The sequence below is a fragment of the Colletotrichum aenigma genome (assembly GCF_013390185.1).
Source record: "Colletotrichum aenigma strain Cg56 chromosome Unknown KSG_Cg56_contig05, whole genome shotgun sequence".
NCBI classification, from domain to species: Eukaryota; Fungi; Ascomycota; class Sordariomycetes; order Glomerellales; family Glomerellaceae; genus Colletotrichum; species Colletotrichum aenigma.
The window spans coordinates 5,156,598-5,180,225 of record NW_023500911.1 but is presented as its reverse complement, the minus strand read 5'-3'; the positions used below and the strand labels follow the sequence as shown (position 1 = coordinate 5,180,225).

Genomic DNA, 23,628 nt, shown 5'->3' with positions numbered 1-23,628 from the left:
CACGAAAGCCCGCAGCTACCTTATTCGTCACACGGCATCTGCATCCTGCTGTTGCCGACGTAGGAGCAAGAACGACCCATACTCAAGACGATGGCCCCATATACTTGGCCTGAAGCCAACAGTTCACGGCAAACTATGATGGTGTCGCCTGCGCAGAGACTAGGTGATGGGCAGTTGATCAAGCACCTGGTCGATAGATACGGCATGAACGCATTAAAGAGCCTGGTCCAGGAGTCGATTGCTTCTCCACGTGCCGGCTGAACGCAACGCAGCTCCCGATGAAGCGTCAAGTATTTTATACTGCGATGTCATCCACGGGATCAGCCGACTTGGCCTATGGGATCCGAAAGAGTACGCTATTCTCCCCCTCCAATCCTCTACTGCCGGGGGTGGCAGTGCCAAAGGGCTCTCGGGACGGTTCGAAGCCCACGAGCAGACACATCAAGGTGGGGACCTTTCCGTTGCCACCTGCACCTCGGCAACGCGGCGGGCTGGACGTATTCGGGTGAAGCAGCGGGTTGCCGGAACCGCCGACAGTGGGGACGTCATCCGCTGATCTAAAGAAATTGAAGCGGAATGGGTATTTTGTGTGTGGATTGTGCGGGGAGGAAGGTATCATCAAGACCTGCGCAAGGAAGAGCGACCTCAAACGACATATCGAAGACTTTCACTACAACGACGCTCAGTGGTTCTGCCGCCACTATGGCTGTCATATGGTGTTTGATTCACAGGGCGTCTACAAGGTACACTTGAAACAGGTCCACTGCGATTCTCTTGTGTCCGTAGACGTAGCCAAGGTCAACTCTGCCCGCAGGTGGTATTTGCCTGCGGCTTTGACGGCTGCTTGCAAGTGTTTGAGGCCCCGGAGTACACCAACGCCAGCCCGACCTTCAAAAAATACGTCCGTCATGTGGCCGAGCACTTTGAGCAAGGCGCCAGTCGTGGCGGATGGTCGTACTCTACAAGGATGGGCAATCTGCTCCGTCAGAGCCAGGTGCAGCTCACCTGGAACGAGTGGACACAGAGCGAAGCATTAAGAACATCTCTCAAGTGGACCCCTCAGACGTCCAACATCTTGCGGAAGAGATTAGAATGCCGGCACATTGGCGACATTAAGCTGCTCGTTCAGTACGCCTTTCTTCTAGGCACTGATCCCGACAGCATCAGCAGATTTCGCGAGGACTTCGTCACACCCGTCGCCAGTACGTGCAGGATGCATATGACCGGCCAGACACCTATGCAACAAGTTATAGAGTCCGGCGAACTGGCCGAGGAGTCCTTTTTAAAAGTCTCTAACGTGCCGCACCTTCAGACCACATCCGCAGCCTCTCGAGCAATGCCAACACAAGCGCAGTCGGGATGGCCTCCTCATCCCCATCAACAAGCGTACTATGAGTTTCAGGCGTTGAATGCTATGGCCAGTCCGGATCCAACAATAGCTGTATCCCTGATGTATCATCCCCATCAGGGCAACATGTACGATGGCCAACAGTCTACGCGCAGATCCATTCACGATGGAACGTTAAGGTATCATTGACCAGAGCACGGTCAGGTCGGTAAACGCCAGGATGCACACGTCAACATCCTCTCTTCTACTTAGTTCCCCCCTCCTCCGGCCCCCCTCCCTGTTTCTAATAGTGGCTCTTGTATCACTGCATTGAGAAACCCACGTCATCAGACACCCATGCTAGACATTCTCTGTCTAGCTAACTCGTTCATAAGCCGGATTTGCAGTTGGTTCCCCGGCCTCCCCTGCGGCGTGTAAAGAGGTGTTATACAATGCTCAAGGCCAAGTGTCGAGGATAACCTGCTGCTTGCATAACGGCACCGTCTTAATTATGAGTTCACTGTTCGAGACCTAACTATTGCAGCCGTCCTACGAGGTGCATTTTCCGCCTATGATTGGTGATGAAGTTGCCCTACATAAACTAGAACGTGTTGTTTTGACACCAGGACAGCGCGCCTGATGTAGCAGGCTGATGACCGACATAGTCAAGCGATGGCTGGACTGGCCCTATGGGAGCCTGCTAGTAAGTTTGTAGGTGTGTTTCTGCTGGAGAGTAGGCCGACCGTTGAAGCTCGGTAGCGGGCACAAAGTGACGTCCAGTCTTCTAGTGTATTTCCTAATTACCCAGTATACTCTTCCATAGGAGTTTCGTATATAAGCATCCAGTACCCGTAGCTAACCCTTGTATTCCCCTCCTGAGATCATACTAACTTTAGGAAGAAGAAAAAGCCAGATGCGAGCAAGCGAGCCGGCAGTGCAGCTAACTGTAGCGCAGAGCAAAGGCTTCCGTGATGATGTCTCTGACCCAACCATTCCCTGCTCCGTGCTATATAGGTACTTGGTTGATACTGACAGCTACACTTATGCTCTCACTGGAAGATCCAGTTACTTTACCCAATCAAATCACGTCTTGATACTGCTACAAACGCTTCGCTCAATACTATTGCGATAGCACGAGTGTCTATTTGCTGGGGATTTTGTTCTTGTTACTGCCTTAACCCCTTAGTAGTAGCTAGCTAGCAGTGTAACTAAGAGGGCCCTGCTAGGCTGCTGGGCTACCGAAAGAACGAGGTAGGACCGTAGGAGGCTGCAATCAGCGGCTCCCGTCGCTAGAACCCCCGCTAATTAGTGCGCGGACAGCAGAGACACCTAATCCTAGTTGGAAATAGTACTACAGAGTATATTAGGGGGCCCGTCTGTCGCAAGCGCTAACCAATTCAAACGAAACCCACTCCGGACACAGGCTTGATCACTTCCATATAGCCGAGGATTGCATGGAGCTACGATGCCGGTCCTTCAGGGGTAAGACCCATGTTTCGCTCGGTCTCGGTCACGAACACCTCCTTGCAAAGGGAAAAAGAACATATACCTCCTCAGGGTTTCCAAATATTAGCGCCATCCTATACTAGCCTTCTTTAGCAGGAATATTCATCATTTTTAGAGGTCTTAACAGGGCCTTATGGGGGCAAAAATACAACACATCTTTTTCTGGAGATTCTTTGAGCCCAGGTCCAGAGAAAGTCCAGAAAACGATATGTCGCCCTCCCCCTAGATTTCTGTGAAGGTAACATACCCCAGTACTAACTAGGCGTTTCTACCGACGCAGAAGTGACGCGCTAACATCTTGAATCCCTGGGGAGGTATGGAAACAAAGGGAGAAAAAAGGAGAAAAAAAAAAAAAAGAAAAAAAACACAGAAGAGGCTGTTATTGTATGTCGAGATGGCTAGTCTTACTAAGGATCCTATATCTATTACACACCTTGAAGATGGAGAACATTTCAGCAGCAGCAGCGGGCAGCATGCTTCGCCAAGGACGTCAAGGTTCCCCTCCGGCAGCCTCGGTAGTGTTCGCCAAGCCTATAATTACTGCGAGCAGATGGTCCTGGTCTGTCACCCGAAATAAAGTTCTGACCGAACTAGGTGGTCCCTGTAGACGGCGGTCGACGCCTTCTACCATGGGATACTCTCTGTGTCTACTGCGTAACTACAGTCTGAAACCCCCCCCCCCCTGATATAGTGTGACCCTCATTTCGGTATGAGGCGCTATGCTTACCATGACTTCAAAGCGTAAACTTTGCTCCCGCAAGAGAGGCAAACCCAATCCCTTTTTTTTTTTTTTTTTGCCTTCTCTTTTCTTATTTCTTTCTTTTCTCCCCTAATCCCCCCTTCGTCTTGGCACCTGTGCGGCACTCCTCCCGCCCTTCCGTGTTGAAGAGCTAACCTAAGAGTGCGATCGCTCTATCCTTCGGACGGATCTATATAGCTCAGTCCCACTACGGTAACCCTGGCTCGGCTCGAAGTTTTCTTTACATTCCCTTCCTCTCGTCTCTCAACGAGCGCCATCTCTCGCTAGGGCACCAGGGAACAGCGAATAGAATGGAAGGCCGTCCCGGCGCCAAGTCAAGCGACAGCCGACGAGCTGTCATGGTTGGTATCACATCGTTTGCGTTCGCATTGGCTCTCTTCGCAGTGATCATGCGAACGTACACTCGCGTGTTCTTGCTGCGAAGATTCGGTGTTGATGATAGCGCTGCTATCCTAACCTTCGTGAGTTAACCCACTTAACACCCATTTTCGTACCCACACCCAACGTCAAGCCAATATTGTTTCCTAGTTTCTCCTCTTCGCTTGCTACTTCGCAGTTGCGATCAGTGAGTTTCTTACATTCTAGCCAGGATGGTGAGAGCATAGCTGACGCGGATCTTCTAGACCTGAGGAACGGCCTCGGTATGCATGTGTATCTACTCACTGAAGACCAGATCAAAGAGTATCTAAGGGTATAGCAGCCCTCGTTGGCGAGGTTTGACGTGTCTTGTCCACTAACAGTTAGTAGACCTTCTATACCGCGGTCGTCTTCTATAATGCCGCCCTCGCTGGCGTCAAAATGACGTTCTTGCTCCAGTACTGGCGACTATTTGCTGTGCAAAGAATGAGGAAGTTGCTGTTCGGTGCGATGATCCTCGTCGGGGGTTGGAGCATGTCACAAGTTCTGGTGGAGGTCTTGATCTGCATCCCTACGAACGCCTTCTGGGATAAGAGCGTCCGAGGCAGCTGTATCCCGAACTACCCTCTGTGGTACATCAACGCCGCAGGGAATATCGCCACCGACCTGATAGTCTTTGTTCTGCCGTTACCGGTTATCAGCGGCCTGAAGCTGCCTTCAAGACAGAGATATGCTTTAGGCGGAATCTTTTGCCTCGGACTCTTGTACGTGCTCTATATCGACAGTAAATGTCACATTGACACCAATCTCACATGGTTGATAGCACGTGCGTGATTTCGGCTGTCCGGATACAACACCTCCATCAGACCGCAGACTTCACGTGGGAAAACGTGCAGACTGCTGGGTGGTCCATCGGCGAAGTCTGTAGTGGGCTGATCTGCGCGTGCCTTCCGACGCTCCGGCCCCTCGTCGTGAAGGTTATGCCCTCTCTGTCGAATCCCGTCAGCGGGTTCTCCCGACACAGGATGCAGCACGGCTTCAGCTTCAAAAGGACAGCTTCTATTGCGAAGCAACCTGAGGCCGAGCTTGCCATTATCCCGCGCGAAATCGGCCCTGGCGATAGCCCGAATCGTCGCCACACGCCACGGCTAGGTTCCTCTGATAGCGAAGTCGACCTTTGCGGCGCCATAAGCTACGATCGCAGCCGCGCTGACCTAAGCTGTGACTTGCCGCTGTCGCTCCAAGGGATCTCGGTGGATATCGATGTTCCGCCGCCGTCGGCGACGGTTTGGACTCAACACCGGGATGCAACTGAAGTCGGCGGTCATGGCCGTGGGCAGTCAGTGGGTGTGGAAACACGGACCGAGGCCGACCGAAGACGTAGTAGCAGGCCTGCGAGACAGTCGTCAGGCTTCATCAACATTAGGCTTGACGTTGTGGAAGGCTCGTTACCACAACCCACGATGGATGGATGGATACCCATGAGCGTGGCTGCAAGTGGGTGGCGAATGTCCTCGTCTGAGACGGGGAAATCGAGGAACGCCTAGCTAACTCCATTAACGAAATTTCTCGCTACCCAGAAGCCTAGGACAACTAGAAGCGAGGAGGGTTAAGGAAGAGGAGCAGCGGTCACTCAGGCAGCTCCTGCCTAAGCTCCAATTCTCACCAGGAAATTCGGGGTTACTGATACAACTCGGTGTTCACGACAGCCATTCTTACTTGCTCTCACCAAACTTGGTGGGTCGAGACCGAGACAAGCGAAATCTACCTGAGTTCAAGAAAAGGCAAGCATAACGGGGAGAGATTGATTGCACCAGACGTCAGTCACTAACTAGTAGGAAGCGTGGCGCGCATACAGGGACCCGTTATTTAGATGGTTGCATCTATAGGATAGGATACATTCTTAATCGATCGTTAATATACAAGAAGAAAAGAGAAAACGAAGGGAAAGAAACCGGATCGAACCATGCGAACGCAAAAGCAGCTGTAACAGACCCCGCGCCAAACATCCTGAACTAACACTTACCCCCAACCCCCAACCCCCACACTGAGACGAGAGCTGGGCTAGCGGTTGTTTCCTCGAGCCTGCGGAGGGCTGTTCCAATATCACGAAACAACCGTGAGTACGTAGCAATACGCCTCGAACTTCTACAGATGGTGCTGCTGGTCCCAGGTCCGCTTCCGGCGGTGGAAACGTCACCAACGGCAGCGGCCCCCGCGCATCCGCATTGCAAAGAACGTCAGATTTGGAGGAGGCAGGCACATTTTAGCTTGCCGTGTGGAGGAGACAGCAGCTTGCAGCTCGCGCTTGTCCTAGCCCCTGCCGCATGGCCGGCCGGCTAAGCTTCTCTGGACTCGTTTTCGTTTCCTCACACGGGTCTGGAAGGTTGACTCTGCCCCCGAGCAGTCAACATGATGTCTCCCGCCGGCAGAATGCCGAGGCTGCTACGTCTGCGGAAAAGGGAGCATTCTAGTTAGGACGTTTATATACTAGCGGCTCTAACTAGAGTCCGACATAGCACCTTGGCTTGGGGTTCGGGGGAGGCTTGGGGGCTTGTTAGAAAGGGGGCTTTGGTGCGCGGTCGTTAACGCCGTGGGGACCAAAGCTGGTTCTCTTAAGGCCAGGGCTTGACTCCACGGGTACACTCTGCTCTGGGATGCCAGTGCCTCTTGAGGCGCGTCGTCTCCAGCGCGTGTCCGCGCTCGGAGATCGCACGTTGGGCCCGTCGGTGGGCCTCGCTGTATCTCGATTGGATTGTCTCTGGTTGATTCCGTATCCATTAACGGCCCAGTCGTGGTTGATAACGGAAATCGTTGGTGGTGATGAAGAAGGACCTCTCTCTCCTGCTTGTCCACAGCATCCAGTGACTGGTCACGATCCAGTTGTAGATCTTTAAGGCGTCTTTGACGAATCTCGGCCTGATAAGAGCAGAGGATCTCGATAACATCGACAGGCAAGGCTTCTTGGCTGATACACCAGGCCTGGTTAGCGAGATTGACCCAGACGCTCTGCTCTGCGCGTTTGCAAGCCACTCTGATGCGTTCTCTCTCCAAGCAAAATCGCAGTCTGTAGCTCTCCAAAGCGGCAAACCAGGCGTCTCGCTCCCGCTCCAGCGAAGCGCGGTCGCCCTTGCCCCGGGATTCCATATCGAAGTGGCTGTAAAGTGTCATGTTGGTGTTCATAGATGGTGACCAGGCGGCTCGGCTTGCGTTCACCCGGGAGCTGCTGGTGGGGAATGTATCCAATTGCCTCTGGAGGCTCTCGACCTTCAGTCCGCGGGGGGTATATCTCGCAGAATCGTGACTGACAAGGTAAGCTAGCCGCAGGCGCTAGCTGTTGGGTGCCAGCCGCAAAACCAGCCCAAGGCTGCAGTGCACACGAGCTGCCGTTAGTAGCAGCAGCGGCAGCGGTTCGAGTCGGTAGGATAGAAAGCGAGTGTATAGCCGTGCCGATCAAGAGGGGGGAAAGAAAATCAAAATTTTGAAAGATGAGGGGGCGGTGTCAAGATAGGAGACCAAGGGGTTCAATGTTAGGAGGGCGCTCCGAAGCGTGTTCTGAACGTGTTATGAACAAAACTCGGACAGCCGTCTCGCTCCGCTCCGAGGGAGTGAGACGACTGTTGATGATTGTACGTCTTATTTATTCATACTACTCGTGGGCAATAAGCCTATTGTATGGCTCGACTACCTAACGCGCTGTTAAGACAGTCTACAGATAACTCGGCGTAGTGAGCGGCAAGGGAGGGACACAGGGCGGCTGCGAGTGAACTGATGTGTCTTCGCAGTTAGGATTCAAATTCCCCAGCTTCATTCAAGAGCTCCTAACAGCGGTCAACAAGCATTTGCCTGGAATCTGGGAAGAAGAGAGGAGGGGGGGGGGGGGCATCTTTCCCGGCTTCGCCGAAAGCCGATACCACGGCGTTGAATACCACCGCTGTGCAGACGCTTCCGCTCGCATCGTCTCATCCATCATCTCATACATTGGCCCCAGCCGTTCGCTAAGGCGTTGAAAACGATTAGATCTACCAAGCAGGCCGGCCTACATAGTAAGTTTGTTGCTCGATAGACTTACATTGGATTGCATTGCGCCCGGTATCACCGTCCTTTAGGGATCAGCAACTAACTCTCCCGAGAGATGTGGATTTCCGGACGGTCTACGTTCTTCTCAGCACTCATACTGGGCTATCGGTCGTCGTACGCTGAGCCACCTAGCTCTCGTATTCTCGAGACACTGACAAGTCTCTCACCGAGAGAGGGGCGCTGGCTTTATAGGTGCGATTTCGTGGCTCGGAGTCCTGATCCCACTTCCCTATTCTTTCTTTTTTTTAAAAAAAATAAAAAAAAAAGAATTGAAAAAAATAAAAAAATAAAAAACCGTCCTTGCAGCTTGGCGTACACTGCGTACGGATACGTTCAGCGAACACTCCCTGCAGCCGCAAGGGGGAGGGGGTTGGATGGCTACTGTGTGTGTAAGGTAAAATCTTGGCAGACTTCCATCGGTGCCGGGTAATCTCGCTAGGTAGCTAGAGTAGAGACGTCCAGTGGCTCCCGCTGGACGTCGGCCCACCGGAAAGTGGGGCATGTCAGTTGATTGGCTACCTTGTACTACCTGTACCTACAAACCTTACCTACTGGACCTGTCCGCAGAATCCTGAGCCATTTTTAGCATGTAATTAGGGGAATAGTGGTCTGGAGTACTCCGTACGGAGTATATAGTATTGTCCGTGCTGCGCGGAATGGGGCTTGCAGGATGAGGTGGCCAGATGAAACTGTCTTCCCTCAAAGCTGGTGCTGACCCAATTAGGTTGATGCCACGCCCCGATCAGCAAAGCAACGCAGCAGAAGACAGACGAACGGTATAAAATTAGGCTTTGGCATTTTCGTTTACATCTACATTCACATTTACATTCATATCCAGGAGGTAACCGCACGCCTACATCCTTTCCAGATTATCCTGCAGGATGGAGCTGGCAGGGGCAGTAAAACATATAGACCCCGTCGGGAAAACGCATCGGCGATCTAACAGTAATCAAGAGCGCGCACGAGCCAATCGTACCGAGGTCCCGAGACCTTTTCGCGGGTCTTCCAATCCGTTCGCGTATCCATGCCTGTTCGTCCAGGGATGCTTGTCGTGCTTCATCAGACCTGTGGGCGCCGCCCCAGTGGCACCCAGGGTGGGGCGTATGGAGCCGCTAAGCCGAAACTCTAAACCAACGACATGGGGGGCCGACTGCGCCCATCAATCGTCAAAGTATCGCCCTATATCAATTCTCAGCCGTTGAGGGAGACATTCTGCACGCAATTCGCGCCATTGCCCGAATCGGTCCGGCTCACGTCGTAACCCTGCTAGCGCGATTCCATTGTCCCGCCGGAGCGAAGCTTCAGGACAGCGCCGAGCCGTAGCACCGAGCAGTAAAATCCGGGGTGGGAGGAAGGGGTTGAAATGATGTGTGGGGATTGGCGCGCACAAGGTGTATGCTTTGCCCGGTCCGGCAGTTTCGGCAAGTTTCCACATTCGTGTTCGGAATTCTCGTCGTGTGAGTGAACGAAGAAAAGAAGTACGGGGGGGGGGGCGTCTCGAAGAACCCCTATAGAGCTAAGTTCCGACGGTCCGGTGTACCCCTTCTCGGAATTGGGACAAGCTGTTCGCCTATCCGTGTAGGCAGCGGCGTATAGCGCATAGATAACGTCCCGCGGCAGGCTGCTGCTACCGGCTCTTTGCTGGCGGGAAGTCAGGTTTGCGATTCCGAATCTACCTTGCGTAGGGGCCTTTTCATGGGCCTCGACGACTACCCGTTGCGTGCTGGATCGTCTCGACGGCGTTGTCCGCAGGCCAAGGCCAACGTCGGCTGTCGGCCGTGTTCGTACCGCCCAGGCTTGGTTGCTTGAATAGCTCGAATGGCTCAATTGGCCCGGGTGGCTCGAGTGGCGCGAATGGCTCGAACGGCTCGAATGGCCCGGAGCTCACCACGTACAGCCCCAAGCTTGAGCCGGCGTAAAAATCCAACACAGGCTGACTTCCTGGCTCTGGTCCCGTCACAGAGCCCGTTTCCGGCTCATAGACGCCTCTTCCCGTGGTGGTGGAGATGGGGCTTGTGGTGGCAAACCACCTGTACGCGCTTATCTCGTGGATGACGTGCGCGGGATCCGGTACTAATCCCGCGCGCCATGTTGTTAACGTCGCTGGGCGCCCGTTCTCGGCCTCGGCGCGCTCTCGTAGAGTCTCCAGGCCACTTGCGGCCGTTGGCAGACACGCGGGCTGCTGCGGTGGGGCAAGCTCCTGATGCGCGGCGTAAGAGGAGTTGTTGTTGTGGGTATGGAGGGGCGAAGGTACCGTCGAACAGCCGATGGACGGTTTCGTCTCGCTGCCGCTGGCGTTAGCGATCTTCCCGGGGAGGGGCAGGTGCATGGCGGCTGTGGAAGAATGACGGCTCGAGGAGGGTTCACAATCGATGTTGCGGCTACAACAGCGGGTGCACGGTTTGACCTCGTCGCACTTGACACGGGCAGCAGCGCATTGCCGGCAAGCGTAAGACACACGACGAGGGCCGGGTGAAGGTCCCGCGTGGTGGTTTCGCTTGCTGCCGTGTTTTCGCTTGCTAGCGTGGTTTTGGCCGCCGCCTGCGTGCCTGGCAACGTGGCGCTTCAGCAGATCGGTTCTGGCAAACGCCTTGGAACATATAGGGCATGCACAGCGCTTGCTGGAAGTGTAGGTCCGGATGTGTCGTGCGAGATACGCAGGGCGAGAGTACCGTCGCTGGCAGTGTGGGCACTGGTAGAGGCCGGCTGCCGCGGCGTCGTTCCGGTCGGCCGGAGCTGAGGCCGGGACAAGGGGGGATGCCGGCTGATCCTGTTGCGTGATCGGGTCGGCGACCGACACATCAGACGGCGCTAGACCGACCAAACCCGGAGCGGGTGCTTGGGGTCTTGTGTTGACAGCCGCACCCGGCGGTGATGACGGCTGCGCGTCCGGTGGGATGTCGTTGTTAGAGAAGTCCATGCAGGCGATCTGCGACCTAAAACGGCGGCCCGTCGTCGGTTCCAGCAGAGAGTCGGGCGTGCAGGGGGGGTGGGCGGCGCGCAGCGCCGGAGGGATCTGACGGCGTGACATGCCGAGATGGTGGCGTCGGGACACGTATGTACGGTGTATCCGTACCTTGCGGTCCGTTAGGCTGGGATTGCCGAGTACGGCGCCGGCGGACGACCCTCAGGGGCGGAGGACTCGGCGGTAAGAGACAAATGCGGCATGAGGCGTCCGAAATGGGAGAGGCGACGATGAGATGACGATGGAAAAGTGGTCTCTACCCGCAGCGTGCTGTCTGTCTCCTTGTGAGCCTGGCCTGCTTGGGTAAGGTATAAGTGGGTAGGGATGGTGCGCTGGACCTTGTTGGGTGGGCAGACGTTGCTCAGTCACACTGCGTTTGAGTGGCGGCTGTTGACAAGTTTACTGCCGGTAGAGAGATGGGAGCATGGTTAAGTAAAGAGAGGTTATGAGGGACAAAGCCTCGCATTGACTGACCCTAACAAGCCGTATGTGTTCGCGGACAGCAGCAATCGAACCAGTACCAAACTCAACTAAACGACGTGATGCTAAACCCATCCCTACGGTCACGGCGCGATAGGCAGCGAAACACATGGCTGGTATACTGACGACAGGGGGTGGGTGTCTCTCCACCAAGTCCGTCCAGGTGCCCAGGTGCCCAGTCGCGCAGGCGCCCGGGATCAGAGCGACCTGATTGTGCGGATACGCAGCAGTGTCCGCCACAAAAGGGAAGGCCCGTGGGGCTGGGGTTGGCCTGTCACGATTTGGACCCGACCTCCGCCCGTACCGCGCAGGGATGAAGAATCGCAGAGATCAGGGTAGGTATGTACCGCTTGTCGTGGTCGCGACGCAAACAACGTCGCAGGACGACTATCTGCGGGCGTCTGTAGGTCCAGCAACAAGTCTTTTTTTTTCTGTCCCCCCCCCCCCCCCCCCCCCCCCCCAAAAAAAAAAAAAAAAAAAAAAAAAAACAAAGCAGGTAGTAAGGGAGCTGGTGGAGTCCTTGAAACAACGGCCATCTCCGAACGGATCAGGGTCCGCTGTGCTTCGCCGGGTCAGGCCCGGCGAATCGGTCGCGGCTGTGACGCCGGCGGGCAGAGCGGGCAGCTTGTGGGGTTAAGCACAACCAGGACCACCTAACTCCAACTGTCCGGTGAGAGCCCAAGGGTCTTGCAGGGTTACGTTGAGCCTGCCTATCCACAACGTACCCGCGTCGGGGGGATCATCCATTCTTCCCCTCGTATGAGCAGAATCTTGAACCAGAGCCTCTCGACTTTGCGCACGTGAACACTTACTCGCGTGGTCAACTGTCGACCGTCTCATCCGCCCGCGGGTCCCTAGCTAGCGATATAGAGGTGGAAGACGTCCATCCACAGTTCCCCACAGAACCCCTATCGATAGTGCGAGACGAACCAGCCGGGGACATTCACATGTCCTTTAACGCTCGGTCCACAAGGTTACTAGATGGCGGGATTAGGACTCATCTGTTGTCGTCTATAAACCGGGCGTAATCATCATGAAAACCGCCCAAGCAAAGTCGTTAGGCGATGGCAGGCTTGAGCCTATAGATATAAGACTACCTAGCTATCTGCTATAGGGCCAACCTCGGTTTAAGTGGTGTAGAATCCCCTTGGAAACAGCATGTATACGAGCGACTTCGCATCAATGACCTCGTTGTGACACACATAACAGGTTCTCACCCCTCGCCTACCGGTCCCCGGACGAGGCGTACAGTGTCGACGGCTGATCCTGATGACGGGGAAGCCCAAGGCTTCTGCCTGTCTAATGATTGCCTGCTCGGCGGGCCATGGGGCACGCGCGGCAGGTGCTCGCTGTCGAGCGGACCGTAATGACTTGTCGCAGGAGGGGTCGGGCGGGGAGCAAACACGGCTGCTGCGATTAGCCATGGTAACCGGATTCCGGAGGGCATTGCCTTGCTCGGAAACTACCTATCCAGTCGTATTGCGGGGGATTGCGAGAGCAGAAGCTTATGTGGGCAGGGCGACTGCATGTCATGTATCAACAGTAGGTTTATTATTCGAGCAAGAGCTATGACTTAATCTTTAAACAAAATATAAAGCGTAAGTATGAGAAGCCGCACGTTCCACGGTGTTGCGTTTCGTGAGCGCGTCTAAAAGTACCCCCACGCGGACGCTACTAAAGAACAGGTATATATCTACAAGCCGATCGCAATAAGCCGATGTGTGGGAGCCAAGCTGCTCAAGTGCCGAGAGCTGCGCTCCCGTCCGGTGCCTTGTTAAGTTGGCCCTATACGGACTCCGCGGCAGTATCATCAGCAGCGGCCTTCTTGGCAGCAGTCTTCTTTAAGGTGGTCTTCTTAGAACCGGTTTTGCTCGCGGAGGTCTTTCTGGAAGATGCCCCGCCGGTAGAAGTCTCGTTAGCTGAAGTCTCGTTGGCAGTAGTCGCGCCGGTCGTGGTCTCATCAGCGGTGGTCGCGCCGGTGGAGGTCTCATCAGCGGTGGTCGCACCGGTGGAGGTCTCGTCAGCGGTGGTCGCGCCGGTGGAGGTCTCGTCAGCGGTGGTCTCATCAGCGGTGGTCTCATCAGCGGTGGTCTCATCAGCAGTAGTCGCTCCGGTGGAGGTCTCATCAGCGGTGGTCTCATCAGCGGTGGTCTCATCAGCAGTAGTCGCTCCGGTGGAGGTCTCATCAGCGGTGGTCGCGCCAGTAGAAGTCTCATCGGTGGTAGTCTCGTCGGCGGTGGTCGCGCCGGTAGAGGTCTCATCAGCGGTGGTCGCGCCGGTGGAGGTCTCATCAGCGGTGGTCGCACCGGTGGAGGTCTCATCAGCGGTGGTCGCGCCGGTGGAGGTCTCATCAGCGGTGGTCGCACCGGTGGAGGTCTCGTCAGCGGTGGTCGCGCCGGTGGAGGTCTCGTCAGCGGTGGTCTCATCAGCGGTGGTCTCATCAGCGGTGGTCTCATCAGCAGTAGTCGCGCTGGTGGACACCTTCTTTGTGGAGCCTTTGGTGGTGGATCGCTTCTGGACTTGAGCCTCGTCTACAGAAGACCCATCGGCGGTCGTCTCGCCGGTAGATCCCTCGGCGCCTGAACCCTCTTCGCCCGAGAAGCCGTCGGCAGCAGTCCCATCGGCGGCAGTCCCATCGGCGGCGGTCCCATCGGCGGCAGCCCCATCGACGGCGGTCTCGTCGGCCGCGGTCTCATCAAGGGCGGTCTCGTCAGCCATCGGCTGCTTCGCAGGAAGACCCCCGGAACGAGAGTCCCCGGCGGCCGTTTGGGTTGACGACGGGCCCCTTGTAAAAGGCCGTCCGGCGAAGGGCCGTCCAGCAGAGGGTCGCCTGGTGGAGGGCCGCCTGGTAGAGGGCCGCCTACTAAAGGGTCGCTTGGCGGCGGTCAGCTGGAGTCAGTCCATAAGTAGGGCCTAACATACCTTGAAACGGCTGAAGAAGGATCCGGACTTCCTGCCCGTGGCTCTCCTCGAGAGTGCGTCGCCTTCCCAAAGCCCGTCTTCGGCCGCGGCTTCCGAGCCCGGAGAGACACTGTCTAACTGATATCGGACACTGGCGTCTTGACCCTCAGACCCGAGTGCGGCGTGATGCCCGGAAAGAGGTCCACCAGCAACTCGGACCTCCGCTGGGGGCATGTCCCCGCCTCGGGTGACGTGCATCCCGTTCGCAGGCGCCCCATGGCTGGACAACACCCATAGAGAGGCGCCAGATAGAAGCACGAGAAGTGGGCGCGGTCCGACCATGTTGGCAAAGAAAACTAAAAGGAACGTGGGCGAGTGTGGGTAGCGAGTGGCAGGCGTTGAAGGTCAGGCAAAGGAAGGACAAGAGAGTGAAAGATGGCTGTTGTGGTAGCTGGTTGCCGTTTGGCCAGGAAAAGATCCGGCTTTTGACAGTAGATATATACTGCTTCCCATCAGCCTCTGGACTATGGAACATGCCACAGTGACCTAGACTACCTCCACCTCCTCTCCCTTTGATAAGCCTGCTTCGTGGGATATCCGCGGCGGGGGGAAGGCATATTGGCCCGTCCGACCAAGCCGGCCCGGTGACATCGGAATTGACGAAGAACGGCATCAGCGAACGCATGGGTCATGACGACTGGGCTTCCCTCCTTCGCGTGAGCCGTCGCTCGACAAGGCTGCCTCGTAGCAAGCAACCGACTGACGGCCTCACCGGACGTTTGGTCAGGCCCATCTGACGAGCCGGAAGAAGTGACTCGACGGGACAACGGAGAACCCCAATGCCAGGCGGTAATATGTTTAGAGAGCCTTTCTTTCGTGCGCGGGATGCAGTTGACTGTCTTCTAGCCGGTCTCGCAGGTTCTCGAAATAGTAGTCGTCACTGCCGATACGTATATTATCCCCACCGCCCTCCACCATAGCTTAATTAGTCTTCTGGGTCTGCGGAGGCTGGGCAGGGCAGGGCGTGCCTGGCCGTGACTCGTTAACGAAGACGTGGTATAGCACCAATCTGCATTTGGCCGGGAAGGCCAGTGTCGGCAGATTCAACGACATCCCGTCCAGTGGGCCGTAAGTGGGGCCCTCTGGCCGCTAGGAACTATGTTGGTCTCGCCGTCGGACAACCCGAGGGCTGCAAGAGAAGTGATAGAGAGTGCGGCGTGTCTGTCGTCCATCCAATCCACAGGGCCTCCTCTTCACTCAAACAGCAGTATGGCCTTTGTCCAGCACTGTAGAGGCGCGTATAGTCCACGTAGGCCTAGCATGTGGTATACGCGGAAAAGTCGCCAGTTTATGGCTAGGCAAGGTAGTTGACGGGTCGTATATCTAAAAGTAGACGGTAGAGCATGTTTTGATGAAGCATCGGACCTCCCGACGACGGCTTTGTCCGTCTCTTGGCCGCTGGGTGCGGGTGATTCTGACCGCGTTGTCCCGGCCTCCTCCACGACCGCGTCCGAGGGGGCCGGCGGCTGCAAATAACAGAGGTCGTCACGACCCACCAGGCTCCGCCTTGGGATGACTTGCGCAGGCCCCTTTGTGTGATAAGTCTGTCTGTTAGTAGACTGTAAACATACTGCTGGGCGATATACGCATCTAGGTACTACAAAGCCTCAAGATCAGTGAGGAGGACCAACAAGTGCAATGCAGCCGCTGCCTGTGTTAGTTGGACGAGAATCCATGGGGCAGATAACATGAAAACACAACAAAGGAAGGTGGGTCGTATATTCTCACGGTCGTGGCCCATTCGGAAGTCCAGAAGTAATAGGACCCTTTGAATATATGTGTATTATAAAAAAAAGAAAAAGGAAATTAAAAAAGAATAAACTAATTCATTGACGCCTTGTCGGCGCAGGGCAAGCTGTGTACCTAGTATACTGCAAAAGGTGCGTTACATTGAGGCCCCCACCGAGACCGCTTGGGCCGTCCCGCGCACATTCAAACCGTGGACTGCGACCTCGTCCATACTTGTACGCCAGCTCCAGCTAAAACAACAGGAAACCAGATACAAGCCATCCGCGGTACACTCCCCGATTGGCTCACTTTCGCTCGCCATCCGAACCGCCCGCCATCCGTCCGATGACCGTCAGCCCTACCTTACCACATCTAGCCCCACACGGTGTGGCCAGGGGTGCCGTCAAACAGCCAGCTAACGAAGCCCGGCTCCTGGTTCGGCGGAACACCGACGATCTGCGGAGCTGGCACCGCGTGGAGACGCGCGCCGTTATCGACTCCGAGGAGCTCTCTGGCCTTAGCGACCAGGGGCGACCTCAGGCGGACGAGATGCATAATCACCAGCTGCCGCAGATCGTATGTCAGGTCCTGCTGGACGTTAACGAGGGCCCCAGGGGTCTTCTCAATGATCCAGCTGATATCCTTCATGTCCTTGTCGTTCTTGTTGCGATGGTCTGCGGCCAAAGCGTAGACCTTGGACTTGAAGATCTTTCCAAGTCTCATCACGTGGATGGTGAGCGCCTTCTTGGCCCTCGTCTCCTTTTGGATATCCTTTGAGTTGGCTCTGAGATTTTCGGGTGTGGTGAGCGTGCCTATGATGTACGTCAATATCGCTCCACGAACGAACGAGCTCCCCACCCCCCGGGTGGGGGTAAGGCAAGGCAAGGCAAGGCAAGGAGTAAGGTAAAGCTAACCTGCAATGATCATATCAACCTCGATATACTTCGGCTTCGACGAGCTCCCTTGGTTGTGGTAGACCCGCAGGTGGGAATCGCTTGGCCATCCGGGGCCGGGGAGAATAAACTTCTTGTCCTTGCTCAGCGCTGTCTTGAGCTTGGACATCGTCGTCTGGACGACAATGTCAATATCGCCGGTATAACGGCTGGGCTGGCCGTGGATCTTCAAGGCAAGGCCGCCGGCGACAGCCCAGGGAATTCTGTTTCGATCTAAAAGCTGGCTGAGGGTGTCGAGGCTGTCCATGAGGTGGAAGAAGTTGACGTCGGATTCCGACTCCTTCTGGAGCATCGCTGCCTCCTGGGCACTGAACCAGCCCTTCTTGATGTCTCTGCCGACAAGCGAGCCGGCCGTGGTGAGATGCACGTGCGCTCCGGCGTCGTCTTCGGCCCCGAGGTCTCCTGCTGACGACGGCAGGACGGGAGCGGCGAGGCCCGGAACATGCTGCGTTGCGAGCGGTACGGCCGAGGCCGAGGCCGCCAGAAGGCAGCCTAGAGTGGCAAGAGACCAGTGCATGACGAAACGAGCGAGGGAAACAATAGAAAAAAGATTGATGGGGAAGGCGAAGCCTGAAAACGACTAAAGGAGCGTGAAGTTGGATTTCGCGGGGAAGGGACGCCTTCAATGTAGGGATCTGCAGCACAACGTATCGGGGACCACTTCAAGTGGGATCAAGGACGTTGCGCAGACCGGAGGGGTTAAGTAGTGAGAGGACAACGCTTGCGACGCACCGTGTTCCGCGGAGGACGAGGAGTTTACTAGTCTTCCCCGCTGTCGAGCGAATTGGTTTTCTGGTGATTCCGGCACTTTGGTAACAGCAATAACCAGGCCTGGAGACTGGGTCCGGTCGAGGATCTCAGCAAAAGGCTGACGGCGGCGTCTCCGAAAACTGAGAGCCCACTTCGTCCGTACGGCTGCCCGGACGGCAATATCCGACCAAGAGCCACCGCACACGCTGGTATCCCTCATTCTCTTCGACGAGGATGCTTCGATGGGCATGTTGCGATGCTTTCCTCGTCCCAAGTGCAGCCCCGGCAAGCAATCGAAGAGGGCTCTTCCTCGCAACGGGCCAGCCGCCAGCTCGGCTGAAGGCGGCCACGACCCCCTCACCCCCCAACGAGAGCCAAGACGCGGGGGGTCCGTGTCAACAGCATCCAACTTGGACGCATATGTTCGTTCGACTGCAGACAGCACCATACGAAAAGTCCTGCGGTGTCAAGATGTTCTGGACGGCGGGTTGACCGTCTGGCCCAGCGTTAGTACCTCCTCCTCGTTCCACAGCTGGGCTCCTCCTAGCTGAGGAGACGCCGAAATGAAATATTTAGGAATATCATTGATTGGACGCATGATTTCAGGATAACTTTGTGATCAGCCGTCATCTGAGAGCTTCACCTCTCTCTCTCTCTCTCTCTCCTCTCACCTCTCTCTCTCTCTCTCTCTCTCCTCTCTCCTCTCTCTCTCTCTCTCTCTCTCTCTCTCTCTCTCTCTCTCTCTCTCTCTCTCTCTCTCTCTCTCTCTCTCTCTCTCTCGCAGTTACTCTGCTCACCATCGTCTTCAATCACCAAGGCGATAACACCTACGTCCTTACATCATGTCTCTCGAGAGGGACGCCGCGAGGCTGTACAGACCGCTGCGCACGCTTTGTGTCTTATTGATATTCGCCCTCTTCGCTGGCAGCTCTCTTGCCGCCGTCGCCGCCGCCAGTCCCGTCCCAGGAGGTGCACCTGGTGCACCAGAGGGCTTGGGAACGGATGCTTGGAACAGCAGTGTCGCGGCTGAGGCGTTGGCCGCCCGGGGTATTCAGCGCCCATCTACCGCCGCGGACTCTCAGGTTAGAGAGGTCATCGAGATCCTGGCCGGCGCCCCGGGCAGCAAGATCCCCGGCCCGTCCCAGGCCCTGAAGGCTGTTGAGACTCAGCTGCAGAGGGGCCTCCAGGCTCGCAGCAAGAACAAGGGCAAGATCGAGGTCTTCTTCATCATCTATGGCGGGAGCAACGGCGACGTCCCCTTGCTCTCGTCGGTGCTCCAAGGCATGCTCGATAGACCGGCCATCTTCGACGTCAAGCACGCTATTGTCCTCGGCGACAGCTACCGGGACTTCTTCCCCGAAGGTCTCAAGGCCAAGTTCGCCAACGACAACCGCGAGTGGGCCTCGAAGACGAACCCGCCCCGGCGCGACCAGGCGGTCGCCATGTTTATCCAGAAAATGGCGTCCATCCTCCACGGTTGGTCGCCCGATCTCATCGTCGCGAGCCACTTCATCCCCCCCTCTGCTACAACGCCGGACCAGCGCCGCCAGATCCAGCAGCTGACGGCGCCCGCCCGAGACCGGATCCTGGTCGAGCTCCAGGTCTTTTACCTGCCCGGCATCCGCTCCACCGCCCTCACGAAGAAGGACATCAAGCCCAACCATATCCGGATCTACGCACAGCAGCCCGAGATCTGGGACAGCTCGTCCCCCAACGCCGTCGGGGCGGCCATGGTCGGCAAGCTTCCGCGGCTGTCCGGCTCGCTCCAGCACGGCCAGACCGGGCCGCCAGGGAGAGGTGTACTCGTGGATCGACAAGCAGGGCAAGCGGCCCATCTTCTACATGGGAATGGGTATGAAGGAACGCCCCTTCGACAAGGATCACGCCTTCCCGGCATTCTTCGAGGTCGCCAAGCAGGAGCTGGCCGCCCTCACCGACTGGAGCTTCATCATCCTGCACAACGTCAAACGGTCCGAGTCCAGCTTCCGGCGCCTCACCCACAACGGACGCGTCTTCCATCTCTGTTCGTGGGCGAGACGTCGTGGGCCACGCTGTTCCCGGAGATGTCCCTGGTACTGACCCACGGCGGCGTCGGCTCCATGACGGACGCCATCGCCGCGGGCGTCCCCCAAATCATCCTGCCGACGGACTACGCCGCCGACCAGACGTACTTCGCACGTCGGCTCGAGAGGATGGGCGTCGGCATCGGCCTGCCGCAGATCCCCTACGCCGCGCTCTCCAAGACGGACTACGTGTCCGTCAAGGGAGATCCGGGACGCCTTCTCCAAGATCAGGACCAACAGGAAGCACTACACGGACGGCATCAGGACCGTTCCGGAAGAACCTGGCCGATACGAATGCCCTCGACAACACCTTCGAGCTCGTCGAGAGGATGTGCGCGGGTTTGGTTGCCCGGAACTAGCGTCCTAAGGCTGAAACCCGTTAGTATCAAGACAGTCTAAGCAAGATTCGGACACGCTGTAATAAGTGTGGTGTGTGGTGGACGGCCATGGGATGGATGGACCTCATGCTCTGTTTAGTAGCAATGTACTAGGTAATCAATGAAGTACAATAGATAATGATGGCGTTCCTGTAAAGATCTCGTTGCCCTCTAAACAGCGGCTCATGCTATGCCCAACTAGCATGGTTGGCGTTCGGGGATATGTCAAGTAGAAACAGTATAGTTCCTACCAATTAGACGTTAGTCGCGCTATGTTGCTGCCGGACGTCGAGCTCGCTCGGTCTTTTTCTTGAAAGCCTTCTCTTGAAAGCCGTCGCCCAGGTGGCTCACGGAATCGGCGACGGACCTGCGGCAAGCCGTGGATGCCGGCGATGTCAGTTTCTTGTCGTGTCGTGGTGACCTAAAATTAGCTCTCTGTGAGGTCGAGAGACGAGTGGGGGATTTTGTTGGAGGGTTGACCAAGCAGAAAATCCCCCAGCGTTGACTCGTACACGTTTGAGCATGTGCGCCTCGATGACGGTTGCGGTACGTACGAAATCTGGTTACCATAGTATGTACGTAATAATACAATAGATATCCGGGTGAGGCATCCGAATCCAAGACGAGGCAACACGGGTAGGCTTGCGCCAAGAACACAGCGTCAGTTGACAAATGACGGCTGTCTGGGTCGACCGAGGGCGAAGGCAGGCAGGTCGGATCCTAGTGAATCGCCGAGCATATTTATATATACGCTAATCTTAATCTCAATCTACCAGCCGTCAAGCGGTGTTCATCATAGATCGTCAGACAATGGTTGATACATGTGGTAACCGTCTCTTGATCCAGCATCGTACCGAATGCTTATGCCACAGTCTAACGAGGGATGGGAGACGCGACTTTCTTGCAGCAGGCCGGTAGACCAGCAGGCAGTGTACAGATGACTGCGAGGCCCCGAGCAGTAGGCCGCTGACCTGGTAGCTCAAACGCGCGGTTGTCCAGCTTGCCTGCGGACTGTCCGAAGCCGGTTGTTTGCAGACTCAAGACTTCTAACGAACAATCTTCCGCGGCGGGCACCGGAACCGAAGGAGACAGGGAACAAAAAAACACCTTGGTCGGCAAAGTAGACCTCACTTCCCCCACCTTGACCCCTTGTCTTTCTAGTGTCCCTTGCCGACTGCCTCACCTGCGGCTACCTCGGCCCCACTCCGTTTAGATCACGACTAGGGTTAAAACGGTATTCCGGTGCCCAGACAATGCCATGCCATCGGCCAAATGGCGTTTAGTTCACCCTGACATAGATCACGCCGCGCCGTGAGGGCCCCCAATTTTTTCCTCATCCTTTTCCTATGTTTCCCTCTTCCTCCCCCTCGGAGAGTCTTCTTCTTTTTTTTTTTTTTTTTTTTTCCTTCCCCTCCCCACGCCTTTCTTTTTTCTTTGACCGGGTTTGGTGGAGACGCGCCCTTGCTAAGGTTCGAATGGCACTACCGGTCAGTTATAGCCCCGCAATTGAAAGTTGGATGGACCCCAATCCGCGACGGTTCCCGGTCATCGTGTAACTGGGCCAGTACGGCGAAGATGGTCTCTCGCTGGTCATATATTCGACCGTTACACAGAGCAAAGTGAAGGACTTCTGCGTGAGGTAGCTTGTAGAGGAAAGAGCTACAGCATCGTGGTGCCAGTACGTCGACAATGGACTTTCAACGTACTAGTTGCAGTCTTTGACGTTGATGGGGAGTAGTCTTTCGTTCCTGACGACGTTTGGCGCATTGATCTCCATCGGTCTCCAACGCACCCGGCGCCGGTCTTTGCGCCACATCCTCATTCTCAACCTCATGGTGGACCGGTAAAGTGGTTCCCGTCAAGATTGTTCCGAGAGGACGAGAGGGCTAACGGCTTCCGAATGAAAAAGAATTCATTAACTCGGGCAACAACACCGTCTCGGGGATCATATACATCCGAGACAGAGGGTTACGACGCGGAACAGCATGTGTCCTGAACAGCGTGATTGGTCAACTGTCGGTGCAAGCGTCTGATTTTTCCATCCTCGCCATCGCTATTGCCACACTTCTGGTAGTAAAACAAAAAACGTCCATGGCGGAGGGGACGTTCCTCGAGAAGGTCTCCATCTGCTTCTGCGTGTGGCTCGTCCCTATTGCTACCAGCGTCGCGGCGGCTGGGATCGGCGTCGTGGGGCCCGTCAGCGGGAACTGGTGCTGGATAACGTGGGACAGACCCGATCTTCGATTTGCCCTCACGTACGTTTGGCGTCTGTGGATCATGTTCGCCACCGTTTCCATCTACGCTTACGTCTGGTGGTACCTCGGCCAACGCCTTCGGCCCGCTGCAATGGCGCCGGCTTCCTTGGGCTGGACCGGAAGCTCGACGAGCACTGCCGCTCCGTTAACAGCACGCGAGACGACGGTGAGTCGATTGGACGTGGATTGGCCACGGCCGCAAGTCGCGGCGGCTATGTGTGGACGACACCCTCCACGGACCGCACAGCCGCTGGGATACGACCTTCCCCCGCTGGGATACAACCTTCCCCCGCTGGCGACGGACGCCACAGCGTTTCCTGTTACGAGGTGTTTAACATCAGACAGCAGTAGCAGAAGCATGCTATCGCGGTGTAATCCTCAACCATGGGGAGATGATTACCTGGTGGACTCCCGACCGAGCTCTAGCCGAGACGTCGGCGCGAGTGATAAAGTAATGCCGCCGAATCTCACCGCTGCGGCGGCGGCTCATCATTCGATTGACGAGCAGACCCGGAGATTGGAGCGGCGCATCAAGCGCATGATGCTTCTCAACTCGTATCCCATCTTGTACATCCTGCTCTGGATCCCCGCCCTTGTGAACAGAGTGATGGAAGCGTCTGGGGTCGAATCGCATGGTTTGCTGCTAGCGGCTCTGCAGAGCTCGAGCCAGTTCATCGGCTTCGCTAACGCGGTGACGTACTGCCTCCATGAAAGCCTGGAGCATAGATCAAAGGAGAATACTTTTCGCTAGTCACTCAGAACATCGTGAGCCTGCAGTTGGGGTTCATGCATTCATTATAGCTGGACGACCCAGATCCTGGACGCTTTCGCAAACGCGCCTCGTCACGTATGACGACTATCCAGCTCGTATGACGACTATCCAGCTCGTATGACGACTATCCAGCTCGTATGACGACTATCCAGCTCGTATGACGACTATCCAGCTCGTGTTATCTACGGTATTAGACCTACGGAATAGATAGTGTCTAAACTACTTGGTGATACGGAGAGGTGATTGGTCGATTAATAAGATAAACCGCGCGGAAGGTTATTAGGTAGCCTATGT

General features: G+C 56.0%; 6 protein-coding genes across 6 annotated transcripts; 3 read left to right on the top strand and 3 right to left on the bottom strand.

Annotated features, from left to right (window-relative positions):
* Positions 1–3,883: 3,883 nt before the first annotated feature.
* CGCA056_v009022 (Satratoxin biosynthesis SC1 cluster protein 4) lies at positions 3,884–5,538 on the top strand (the record flags this gene model as incomplete). Its single annotated transcript, XM_037324269.1, has 6 exons — positions 3,884–4,054; positions 4,122–4,158; positions 4,217–4,284; positions 4,341–4,714; positions 4,774–5,447; positions 5,534–5,538. The coding sequence occupies 6 exons, from the start codon at positions 3,884–3,886 to the stop codon at positions 5,536–5,538; spliced, it is 1,329 nt and encodes a 442-aa protein (XP_037178119.1).
* A 4,185-nt stretch (positions 5,539–9,723) lies between these two features.
* On the bottom strand, positions 9,724–11,061 carry CGCA056_v009021 (Zinc finger protein 444; the record flags this gene model as incomplete). Its single annotated transcript, XM_037324268.1, has 1 exon — positions 9,724–11,061. One exon carries the CDS (start codon positions 11,059–11,061, stop codon positions 9,724–9,726), a length of 1,338 nt encoding a protein of 445 aa, XP_037178121.1.
* Positions 11,062–13,260: 2,199 nt separating this feature from the next.
* Positions 13,261–14,718, bottom strand: CGCA056_v009020 (Dynein heavy chain-like protein; the record flags this gene model as incomplete). The annotated part of the gene is made up of 2 exons (XM_037324267.1): positions 13,261–14,349; positions 14,398–14,718. The coding sequence occupies 2 exons, from the start codon at positions 14,716–14,718 to the stop codon at positions 13,261–13,263; spliced, it is 1,410 nt and encodes a 469-aa protein (XP_037178120.1).
* A 1,818-nt stretch (positions 14,719–16,536) lies between these two features.
* Positions 16,537–17,634, bottom strand: CGCA056_v009019 (uncharacterized protein; the record flags this gene model as incomplete). The annotated part of the gene is made up of 2 exons (XM_037324266.1): positions 16,537–16,976; positions 17,079–17,634. The coding sequence occupies 2 exons, from the start codon at positions 17,632–17,634 to the stop codon at positions 16,537–16,539; spliced, it is 996 nt and encodes a 331-aa protein (XP_037177415.1).
* Positions 17,635–18,709: 1,075 nt separating this feature from the next.
* CGCA056_v009018 (Sterol 3-beta-glucosyltransferase) lies at positions 18,710–20,329 on the top strand (the record flags this gene model as incomplete). Its single annotated transcript, XM_037324265.1, has 1 exon — positions 18,710–20,329. The coding sequence occupies one exon, from the start codon at positions 18,710–18,712 to the stop codon at positions 20,327–20,329; it is 1,620 nt and encodes a 539-aa protein (XP_037177416.1).
* Positions 20,330–22,398: 2,069 nt separating this feature from the next.
* CGCA056_v009017 (uncharacterized protein) lies at positions 22,399–23,288 on the top strand (the record flags this gene model as incomplete). Its single annotated transcript, XM_037324264.1, has 3 exons — positions 22,399–22,728; positions 22,810–23,197; positions 23,284–23,288. 3 exons carry the CDS (start codon positions 22,399–22,401, stop codon positions 23,286–23,288), a joined length of 723 nt encoding a protein of 240 aa, XP_037177411.1.
* Positions 23,289–23,628: the final 340 nt, after the last annotated feature.